Source organism: Artemia sp. Qi Xiang Cuo, chromosome 7 (genome assembly GCF_049724085.1).
Source record: "Artemia sp. Qi Xiang Cuo chromosome 7, ASM4972408v1, whole genome shotgun sequence".
In the NCBI taxonomy this organism is placed as follows: domain Eukaryota; kingdom Metazoa; phylum Arthropoda; class Branchiopoda; order Anostraca; family Artemiidae; genus Artemia; species Artemia sp. Qi Xiang Cuo.
This window is the reverse complement of record NC_142800.1, coordinates 29,347,649-29,359,492: the sequence shown is the minus strand read 5'-3', so window position 1 is coordinate 29,359,492 and position 11,844 is coordinate 29,347,649. Positions and strand designations below refer to the sequence as shown.

At 33.5% G+C, this 11,844-nt stretch overlaps 1 protein-coding gene across 2 annotated transcripts; it reads right to left on the bottom strand.

The window, feature by feature from the left end:
• Positions 1-431: 431 nt before the first annotated feature.
• On the bottom strand, positions 432-11,478 carry mRpL11 (mitochondrial ribosomal protein L11). 2 transcript variants are annotated; one of them, XM_089091468.1, is made up of 4 exons: positions 11,333-11,478; positions 7,293-7,436; positions 3,191-3,380; positions 432-776 (listed from the first exon to the last, which is right to left on the bottom strand). In XM_089091468.1, exons 1-4 carry the CDS (start codon positions 11,387-11,389, stop codon positions 511-513), a joined length of 657 nt encoding a protein of 218 aa, XP_088947594.1. In that variant the 5' UTR covers positions 11,390-11,478; the 3' UTR covers positions 432-510. The 2 variants fall into 2 exon arrangements, with proteins under 2 accessions (XP_088947594.1, XP_088947595.1); XM_089091469.1 differs by lacking the exon at positions 11,333-11,478 and adding an exon at positions 10,461-10,592.
• Positions 11,479-11,844: the final 366 nt, after the last annotated feature.

The following is an 11,844-nucleotide window of genomic DNA, read 5'->3' as shown; positions in this document are numbered from 1 at the left end:
TGCTCGACTGCTTGGGTCGAAAACCGAGACTGCTTGGTGAGCTGCAGCAGCTTCTCATTGCTGACGAAGTCGAACCATCGTAGACCTTCGATCCTCCTCAGGCTCTTCGACTGAAAGACATAAATTGCCTTGAGGGTTGCGGCTGAAGCTTGCCACGTCTCAGCTCCATAGAGCATCACAGAGCCGACGAGGGCGTTGAAAATCCGCAGCTTTGTTGTGCGACTGATGTTTGGTTTTCACCAGAGGTGACGGTTCAGTCTGCCCATGGCAGAAGACGCTTTGGATATTCTCGCTTGTAGTTCAGAAAGAAGCGAGTCATCTGAAGAAACACGCAGCATTGTTCATTTTCTATTTAGCAGTTAGATCACTTTTGGTAAGCTTGACTCTTATTACAAATCTAGTAATATTAACACCAGAAACTAAAACGTCTATTAAGTTTAAAATTATATTTAGAAGGACTATAAATTGGAAATAATAATACAAACACTGACTATATAGTATTAACAAGGTCTATCCGGTACGCAACATTTTCGCTTCTTTTTTCTCTTTAAGCTCCTGGAGTTGGGCCTCGACAACAATTTTTCGTTGCTCCAAAAACTCCCTATATTCCTCAGCATCTAAACTTTTGACAACTTTAATCCCAATAGTCCTGGCACTGTCAATGACGTCTTGACATATTTTTTCTAATGGCATAATAGCAAGCGAAGGATCTTGCGATTTAATTTTTGCTATTTCATAAACATGCTTTAATGTAATCATTCCAGCCACTTCTTTGCCTAAAAAAGAAATTAGAAAGTAGGTTAGTAACACTAAAAATAAGGACTGACGAATAAAGGTATCACAAAATAAAAAAGGACGTCATTAGCGTTGAAGGATGCAAACAAAATGTGTAAGAAATAATTCTGGAAAATTTCATATCCTTTATTAGATAGTTGAATTCAGGGAGGTTGGCATTAAAATATTACACCACGCTCACAAAATAGTAACCTGATATTGACTCAAAATTTTTCCTCCCTATATTATCGGTCGTTTTTGTATTTTCGTTTTCTATTGCCCCTTACCAGTCACAAAAAAGATAAATTATAATTACAAGATAAATTTGTGCCTATTTGAACAGTTCGATTGATACCAATTATCTGAAGTCTCACATGCATTAAATATAAAAAACACGTTTTGTCAAATAAAAGTAAAAAGCAACATTAAAACTTTAAATGAGTTTTGTCAAAATGGTCTAAAATACTAATAAGTGTGCCTCTAGGTTCAACATAAGCCTTACAGTCCCCGGGGTAATGGCCCTAAGCTATATAAAATACCCATTATTCATAGATAAATTTGAGTACAAAAGGCAGGCATGCTTGGTCCTGGTTGTCCAATCAGTTTGGAATTCTCAGGGATTATGTCTATTATTCTTGGGGTATGTAAGGATTTTCAAGGGTTTCCAAAGGGTATACAACCTAAACAACACGCGTTCCTAAGAAGATCCAACTTCAGTTTGTCCACTCTAATTTCCATAATATATTATCGACAATGTCTTGGGATTGGCTTTGGGGTTTGAATTGAAAATTTCAGAGAATGTTGGATGAGGGGCAAGTAGACGTCGAGTTTTGATTTGTGGAAGAAGACAGGAGTAAATCGAAAAACACTATACGTATATAGGCAATAAAAGAGTACATCTGCAATGTTTTGGGAACAAACCAACCCTTCAAAACGCACGAGAAGTCACCAGGTAAATCAAAAGACCCTATATGAGCCCAGTTTAAATTAAATAACTAACTTTTAAACTTAACAGGTCTGAAAATTCAGATGACACTAGAGTGAGTGTGGAAATTTCCTAAAATTAAAGAAATAGTGAAAGTCAAATTAAGCAAGTAAAAATTATTTTCGGGAATTATTTTTTTGGGAAAGTAAGTTACCAGGATGCATTGATCAAAAGTAATACTGGGTCTCCTTAGTTATCCTTAGGGGCCGACTTCAAAACAAATTTCTGAAATCCCTCCCCCTCCTGCGTGCCGTTTTGATAAGTTTAACATTGAGAATTTATAATTTAAACTATAGTCGACTCTCGATTCAGTCCCCTAGAAAAACCTTTTCAATCCCCTAGAAAAACCTGTCTAAGTTGAAGAAAGCATTACTCGAAATAATTTTACATTTATATTTTACCTCTGCAAGTCAAAGTGACCTGATAATTACCTCTACAACTCGAAATTCAGTAGATCAGTTGCCATTTAATTTTCACTTTACCTCCACAAGTCAAAGTTTAACTCGAAGTTTTTTCAACTGACCTCTGTTAGTCGACACCCCAGTGTGCAGGTTGAAACATGTAAACTTTGATATGTATGAATTTTGTTTAAGATATTTTTGTATCAGATTCGGTGAATGTTCAAGTGTCTATTTTCTAGCAATTTAAATTTATTATTGACATTTTAAAGTCAAGTCTTGACATTTGACAGTAAGGTCATCTATAATAAACTAATAAAGTTATTCTTAACTTTTTAGTGGCTGTAGACGATAAATTTAGCGCTTTTGTATCTCTGTAACTCAAAAAATAAATAAAAGTTCAAATAGGGATCAAATTCTTTTAATAGATAGTGATTTTCACAAACAGTGATAAAATTTCACAAAAAATACTAGATATTTCCGTCACATATGCAGTGACCATCATTAGTAGTAAAACGGATGATCAAAAGGATTTGATCCCTATTTGAACTTTTATTTATTTACCGGCATGGAAAGGCAGTGTGGTCTCCGAAATTATCTATGTAACTCGAATTTTCAACTGAACGAAAAAGAAAAATCGTGGCCCCGTGCATTTCGAGTTAGCGAGAGCCGACTGTATTTCAAGTTTGGTTTATATTTTTCTCAGCTATTTTGAATCAGTTTATTTTGTTTATTTAATCTGTATTTTTGCCAGATTTGTTTGTATTCTTGAATATATGGTTTTATCTAATAGAATTACATGCTTTAGCTCATCCTTTATACATTTCTAATAAAAATTACTTTTGAAGTAAGAAATATTAGCATCTATTTTTTTATTGATTGGTATCTTCTTAGGTGGAAAAATCCGGGAGGAATCTCGGGATATTCTAATTAGGATAGGCTTAACTAGGCATAGAAACGAAGCTACTAAAATCTATTGACCCATAAAGTTAGATGGAATGTAAAAAAACATTAAAACAACAGTAATACTCACTAGGTAGCATTGATCCTCTTTGTATCCCTGCTGCTTGCTTCAGGAAATAAGACAAAGGAGGGACATTCATAACAAGGTCGAACGATCGGTCTGCATTTAGAGAGATTTTACAGGGAATAGGCACCGACTCTTTATAATCTTTTGTCCTCTCGTTAAATTCTTTCACAAAAGCAGCAATATTTACTCCCCTCTACAAAAAAAAATCGATTAGCAAACATCGACTCTCCCTTTCACAGATCTTTGTGAAAAAAAATTTAAAGCTGTAAAATCAGAATCTCGAAGCTTGCAAATTATTTTTTTTTTCGACGGACACGCAAATATCCACTGATCATTACACACAAAATTCAGTTGTGTCCAAAAAGTAAAAAAAATCCCTGGGGATGAAATAAGCCAAAGGAAAAAACAGATATTACCCAAAGACGAAAACCAAGAATCATTGATAACTATTTTTGTTAGAAGATAATATTTAATGTTTCGACAGGTCTGGGCCAAAAACGAAATACAGTGGACCCCCTATAATCCGACAAATATTTTACAGGGTAGAGTCAAACTATCAGATTAAAGAGTACTGCCTAAGATCCTGTATATTAAGGGTTATTTTATAAAAGAGTACCTTGTTATCTGACAAATTGTTTACTGAATTTAGTAAACTAAACAGCACAATAAGCGAGATTACGTTTTAAGTTAGAATTAACATATTAATGCTACAGGACTTACAAAAAAATAATACTTTACACTAGGAAATAGCTATTTACAAACAAATATTCATGTGTACTAAAATAATCAAGAACTATGAATTAAAATCATAATATGAATCGCTCAATAATGAAACATGAAAATATTCTTAAATTTTGTTGCTTAACATTTTTGAAACACAAGTTAGTTGTCCACTTGTGGAATAGTTGCAGTTGCATTGTTGTCAAGTTTCTGATTTATTATTGTAGAACTAAAAATATCTTTTATAATCTCTTTGTCAAACATTCCATAAAAAATAGTTTCCTCTTTATCCATTCCACGACATCAGGCTCCAATTCTTTTGGACTTATCCATGTTTCAGCAGTAAGTTGCTCTATTACTTCCGAAGTTACACAGATTTGTGGATCATTGCTAGGAGTGGTGACTATATCTGGCCATAACTTTTTCCAAGATCATGTAATAGCTGATGGAGGTAAAAAGTTCCAAGACCGACAAAGTGCAAAAACAAAATCTTTCATATTAAGTACTTTTAACGATTTTCTATTTGATGGTTTTTTTAAACCTACTTTAGAAGTGGTCGCAGTGCTATCACATGTCTGTGTCAAACTCAAACCAAAAATCAATACATACGCATCAAGCAAGATAGCAGTGGCATGTACAACCTGTTAACTGTTCAACCATGCAGTCTCTACATTAGCAAAGATTGTCAAAAATATTTAATAATAATAGACAAGTCAGATTAAAGGGAGACTGGATTAGACAGGGTCAGATTCGCAGATTCTGTTGTAGTGAGGATACACCTACTACACTAGCCTATCTGACACTGGTTTACATCCTATATCAAATTTCAAGTGGGAAATTTCATTCATCCAATGAAATTTCCTCCATAAAAGTCTTGACATAACCCTAAAATAGTTGTTTTTTTGTAGAGTTTGCTTTTTTTTACTTCACAGTGTGTGTCCACGTTGAATCTTTTGTGCACTTTGTCCATTATGAAAATCCTTTCTCGAAAAAAGATTTGTTGAAACTATTTGTATATTAGATTATGCAGTGAAATTTAGTCCCAAAAGTCAACAATTATCATGTCTTAATTGTTCAATAGTCTTTGTGGTAGATATTTTGCCTTTTTTTTTGCAGAAAATATACAAAAGAATAAGTTTACTGGGACATTTTCCAAAATCTTTCAGTAACAGCAGGAAACTCCTGAAGTTTTCCAGAAACACTGTACTTTCTCAAAAAGCAGAGCAGCCCTGTGTGATTTACTCTGAACAGGATTGGTAATCTTTAACAGGAAGATTGGAAATAAAGAAGGTAAATTGCACAAAAAAGAGGCCAAAGCAAAATTTCTTTTACCTTACTTAGACTAAAAATTTTAAACTTCCCCCTGTAGTTCATATCTAACCAAAGAAAGGAAAATATTTTATTTCTATGACTTTTAGAAGTGGGGAAATTTATCAGAGGACTGGAAGAAACAAAGCTTCCCTTTCCAGAAAAATAATAAATCTTCAAACATAACAATATCATTACTCATAATACTTTCCAAAGTTGAATAATTCATCAACACATATTCTGCTGGCAATAGCAAATGTTAACAACAGCTTTAGAACCATCAAATAGTAATGAACAAGGGAAGAAAGGGAGAAAAGAAATCACAAAAAAGTTTTATTTTTTTGTGATATGTTTCACATATCACATATCATATGTTTTTTGTGATATGTTTCACATATCACATAAACATATGTTTCACATATCACTTCCTTTTTATGTTTCACAAAAAAGTGAAACATAACAAAATTTCTAAGATATCTTTTAATTACTGAATTAGTTTCAATAAATGACACAATTCTGATTTATTTCAGAAATTTCACTCTTTTGCTTGAATATTCATACAATAAAAAGGAAGTATTTTTTTTTTCATTTAGCTTAATATGCAATATAGGCTACAGTTAACTTGTAAAATGTTTATGAAAATTTAAATGTGGCGTGCATTCTAAATGGTTAGATATCAATAGGTAATTGACTGAAAATGCATACCATGTTTAAATTTTGAGATTTTTTTTTTACAAGTTTGAGTAAACAAATTCACAACATTAAAAATATTCAGAAAAATTTGAAGTATGCATACCAAAGTATTCTTTAGAACCAAACAAAATTATTTTACTCTTTTTAGTCCATTTTTAAAATGTGGTTATATTTTTTTAATGAAGTATTTACTTAACTCTTTTTGGTCTTAAATTCTCAAAAACAAAAAAAAACTTTATTCTTTACTCATAGAGGGCACTAGATCTTCTAATTTTTGGTTGATTGAGTCTTTACTCAATTTCCTAGGACCATTGGTGTGATACAATCATCCCTGAAAAAAAGGCAACATCTGTGAACTTTCTTCTCAGAAAGAACTCAAAATTCCACATCTTTGCAGATAGGTTGTTGAATAATCTGCAATAGGGTTATCTGATATCCTGAATCTGTAGATGTAATTTTCATTAAGATTACCATACTTACCATTTTTGGGGTGTGTTGTATCTTTTTTGAAAACAATGCAACATTTATCAGACTTGTAAATTTTGATGGGTTACTTCAAACTCACTAATTCTTACATATTCTGAATCACCAATAAAAAGCTAATTCTCTTGATATACTTTTATCAGCATTTATTTTTTAGAGTTTTGATTACTTTTATCCAGTGTTACTCTTTACTTATAGTTCATTACCATAAATTGTTTGATAGTCCCAAATCTATATAATTACAATGTAAATTTATTTACAATGCACTTACATAGTTGAAGACAGTGGAGAAAAATGAAAAAAAAGCAACAGATAAATGGACTGATAAATAACAAATTAATGATACAAAAGTGACTTGACAACCATTATAACAAAATCAACAATTATAAAGGAAATAAACTACCAAGTAAAAGGATGATACAGGCCCAGCCACTAGCTATATAGGCAGTGTTTTGTATTTTACACAGCCATAGGCAGTGCTTTGTATTTTAGCAGGTTAGTGTGATATGCTATGCTTTGCAAAAATCTGTTTGTCTCAGTGGCAGATCCAGCCGGGGGGGGGGCGAGGAGGTGCCCCCTAACATAGTCTAAAATAGTGTAATTTACTTAATTAATGCAATTTTGCATTAATTAAACTTGCTCCTACTGCAAGTTTATTGGATCAACCTATTTTGCCCCCCCCCCCCAAAAAAAAAAAAAATCCTGGATCCGCCCTTGGTCTGTCTGTTAGAATAAATAACGCATGTGATGTTCATCCTCAGCTCACTAGGTATTTTTGGCAAAATATCAATTTTAAAGCAAGATGTAGCCTACAAAAGAGTATTTGGAAGACAAATTTATTTTTTCACAAGTTAACTCAAATTAATTTAAATTCATTGTTTTATTATATAAAATCTATCACCTGTCCAAGCTGTGGACCAAGAGGAGGACCAGCCACTGCCTTTCCAGCAGGGATATATGTTCTTAATGGACGACTGTGATCAACCTTCTTAACTGCACCTCCAACTGCAGAAGCCAATTTCTTCCCTTTACCACTCATATTTCCCTAAATTGAGAGATAAACATTTTAGTATCAATCAATGGATATATTATGAGTCAAATAAAGTAAGCTGGATGTGTCAATACTAACCAAATTTATACAAAAAAACAAATTATATCAAATAAGAGACCCCCATCCTCTCCCTCCACAGGGATCACACTGACCCTAGATACCGCAAAAGTGTAACCAATACACTTGCTCTTACTTTCTACAAAGTTTAATTGCAATGCAAAAACATCTTCTGGGAGATGCCCCTACACAAAGGATTTCAGGGTCACCTTTCCCATCCCCCACAAAGGTCCAATCAGGTCTAGATCCCCAAAAAGGCCTTAACTAAAACATTTCTCTATACTTACCATGCCATCTGGTTAACATCTAAGGACTTCTTCTGATAGATGTATCAATGAGGGAATTATTTCTAGAACCCAAACAGACCAAATTAGGATACCACCTCTTGCTTGAAATATATTTAAGGTGAGATCTTACAATCCCTTCCGGTAGACTTATTGATGACAAGATTCAGGGCCCATTCCTATCACCTATGAATCACATCAGAGCCAGATTCATTTCTGTCTAGTTCTCTATTTAAGCTTTATATACATACACAATTTCAGAAAACTTGACAAAAACAAAAGTTTCTCAAGAAATTAATATAATTCAAATTTCAGGACTTTTTCCCAGAGTGATCATATTGGACAAGTAATTGTACAATGTCAAAGGAGGATTCATTTGAATGCAAATTAAAGTTCTAATGCTTGTTTGAGTATCAAAAGAAATCCTGCTACACTAGTGTGGCTATTTCTGCTATTTTTAGTGCAGAACAACTATTTTGGCCCATAGAGGGCCAAAATGCTATTTCCAAGATAACCAATCACAGGTATAGAAAAAGTTCCAAAGCTGCCAGTAGCAAAATTTGACAGAATTCCAGAAGCTGTCAAATTTCACTAGGCCATGAAAACTTCCAAGTTGCATTGTTACTATGCTACCCTACTTTTTCCATGGCAGGCCAATTGATTTAAAACTAGTTAAAAGCAATCTTTTTAACTTCCAAGCATCCGTGGCCATAATGTTGTGCAGTGGCACATTTGCTTCTAATCAAAGGTCAGTGCCCTTTGAAAGAGAAAGGGGTAGATGTAACTATTTCAATAGGCCTATACCTTCCCAGGAAATCAAGGGAATAGTAGGTTCAAGATAAGAAACCTAAAGTATACATTTATAATACAATCATTTTAATCAATGTAGGCCTGTTAGTCAAAGATTAGGCATAGCATAAGCAGGCTACTTGAGGTATTAATCTACCCTGAAGGCTCAGAATGGTAGCAATTAGCTTAGGTCTATACAGAAAGAGAATAAATAGGTGTAATAAATGATGTTTTCATCATTTAGGCCAGCCTAGAAAAGTGCAAATATATACCCTGAATTGGTATAAATAGGGGTGGGGGTAAAATTCATTTCTGACAAAAATAATTATTATATTTGGAAAGAGCATTAAAAAAAGGCATCAATTGGTATGTTTACTTTATTTGTAAGTCAATAATATGGTTTGGTAAATATTTACCAGTAGGTAAACAAAAAATGGTTAATTTTATTGTAGTTCATTTTATTGACTTATGAATAAAGTAAACATACCGCTCAATGCCTTTTCTTATGCTCTTTCAAAATATAGTAATCATTTTTGTTGCAAATGAATTTTACCCCCACCCCATATATATATACTATCAATTCAGGGTATATATTTGCACAATTATAGGGGGTGGGGGGTAAAGCTTATTTCTTATGCAAATGAGAGGTAAGCTTAAACTTTACCCCCACCCCCCTAATTTGCAAATATATACCCTGAATTGGTATATATAGGGGTGGGGGCTAAAATTCATTTGCAATAAAATGATTATTACATTCTTAAAGAACATAAGAAAAGGCAGTAAAATTCTACTTTAGCTACTTTTGGCTATTTTGGAAAGGGGTTAGGTTAGGACAATGAAACTTTCAGGGATGGGTCTACAGGTTAAAGTATGGGTCAAGTTCTACGAAATCATATTATTGAGTTAGGAATAAAGTGAATACACCATTCGATGCCTTTTTTTATGCTGATAACAAATATAATAATAATTTCTATCGGAAATGAATTTCAGCCCCCCCTCCTATATATACCTAATCTAACCCTGAATTGGCTTATATAGGGGGGGGGGGAGCTGAAATCCATTTCCAATAGAAATGGTTATTAGCCTATATTCGTAATCAGCATAAAAAAAGGCATCGAATGGTGTATTCACTTTAGTCCTAACTCAATAATATGATTTGGTAGAACTTTACCCTAAAGTGTATTCTGGGAAGGTATTTTAAAATACCTACCTCTACTCCTTCTCCCTCTAGAGGGTCATGAAATTTGCCTACATGACAGGTCTATACCAATTGAAATTTTGAAAAAACAACATTTTACCTTAATTTTCAGTAATCAGTTTATTTTTCTCTGGCTTTAGTTCTGAAAATGCAATTTCAGTTATTTGAGCAGAATTTTAAGACATATAAATAGTTTATTTCCAAAATTTAGGAAATGTATTTGCATATCTTTAAAACCTTATAGGCCCAAATTGGGATTGAGCAAAGTTGTGAAGCTGAAAACAATTTTGTTGTGCTTCATTTAAGCAGAATATCTATTTTGCAAAGTTTCACTTTTATAACACACATATTTTTAGAGGTCATCAAAGGTCAGAACCCTCTAGAGAGAGAAGGACTGGAGGTAGATACTGCAAAATACCTTCCCAGGACACACTTTAGCCTGTAGACTCATCCGCGAAAGTTTCATTTTCTTAACCTAATCCCTTTCCAAGATTGCCAAAAGTAGAATTTTACCAAAAAGGCATCAAGTGGTGTGTTCACTTTATTTGTGGTAGCCTAAGTCAATAATATGAACTGCAAAAAATTTACCAAAAAACAAGGCTTAATGTTTATCCTAGCCTAGGATGCATTACCATCCTAATGAAACATCTTAAAAGATATTTCATTGAACTTTCAATAAGAAAAAATTACTTTTTAAGATTCTTTCCGCTTAAAACCAGCAAGGGGATTTAAAGCCAGAGAGTTGACCACGCTCTGAAATTTTAAAAATAGGAGAAAAGAAGTTCTGTAAAAAATTATAGATTCTAACAACTACTGTGCAACTGTTATGCGAAGCCTTGGGACTCAAGAGAGAGACTCAAATGGTCGACTCATAGACTTAGAGACTCATAGAGAGACTCAAATGGTCGCTATGACCATTCAAATAGGTCAAGTAAAATATTTAACTATTACAATAAAAATGATCTAGTTTAACTTAATTGTGGGTCAGGATTTTAAAGAAAATAGCAGATCTGGGCAATTTCAAATTTCAAAGACGTGTCCTACTGAGTCACTGAGATGCCCTTATTTGAAGGAATTATTCTACAGAGTGAGAAGCATGCTGTTGTCCTTGATATTGGGCAAAAATTTACGAAGTAAAATATTTAATTAGTTTTTATGATGCTTAATATTAAAACTGAAAAAAGAATAGTTTTTCCCCATAGTCTAGGCCAAGCCTTTTTTAGTTCTCATTTGGTGGGAATCTAGCCTATGTGGGAAAATTTGATGACGTTTAAAAAAAGTGACTTTGGTGGAGTATTCTGCTTCCGAGCTTGCTCTAACCCCCTTCCCTCCCTGATTGGATCAGATATTGGCCTAGCAAGTAGCCTAGGTCAAATATTATAGCTAAGGCTATTTAGCTTATTTAATGCTTTCATTGCTTGAATCAGTGTGGGAAAATACATTTTTAGATTGATAATTTTATCCTCCTTTTGATGGTCATGTTTACATTTTTGAAAAGTCATCCTCAGCTCCCCTATGCTGGGAGCCCAGTAAATTTTTCTAAAATGATATTATTGACTTACAAATAAAGTAAAGCAGCATTCACAAGCATGTCTAGCTAGAAGCCCATGTCTAGACATGTGTCTAGCCAGAATCCAATGACCGTTCACAAGTAAAATTCAGCACTTAGCTAGACATGCTAGCCAAGGCGCTTGGCTAGACATTGAGTTCTAGACTGTAGAACACAACATCTAGAATTTTTTATTTCAGCCAATCACAATGTGTTAACATCCACTGTTTCCATCATTTTGTTTACATTTGTAAACTGAAATTGAATTTTTGTTTTATCCTTAATTGTTTTTTTCATTTTAGGCAAACATGCAACACCAGAAATAATAATGAAGCACACTAAGGCAATTTTTTTGCTTATCTCATCCATTAGCTTGTGACAGTAAAAATAGGGATTATAATATTTGAAAGTTTTGCCTGCATAAGCTCTGTTGATTGGCAAGAAATGACAATTTGAAACTAAATTTGTGGTTTTAGGTAATCACCAAATTTTACATGTGAACAGTTGTTGCCTAGACATTGGATT

Coding starts and splice junctions, on each gene's coding strand:
- mRpL11 (XM_089091468.1), bottom strand. CDS start 11,389: ATGTCTAGACATGGGCTTCTAGCTAGACATGCTTGTGAATGCTGCTTT. Junction 7,437..11,332: donor AATGCTGCTTTACTTTATTT/GTAAGTCAATAA, acceptor CTCTCAATTTAG/GGAAATATGAGTGGTAAAGG. Junction 3,381..7,292: donor TTGGTCCACAGCTTGGACAG/GTGATAGATTTT, acceptor TTTTTTTTGTAG/AGGGGAGTAAATATTGCTGC.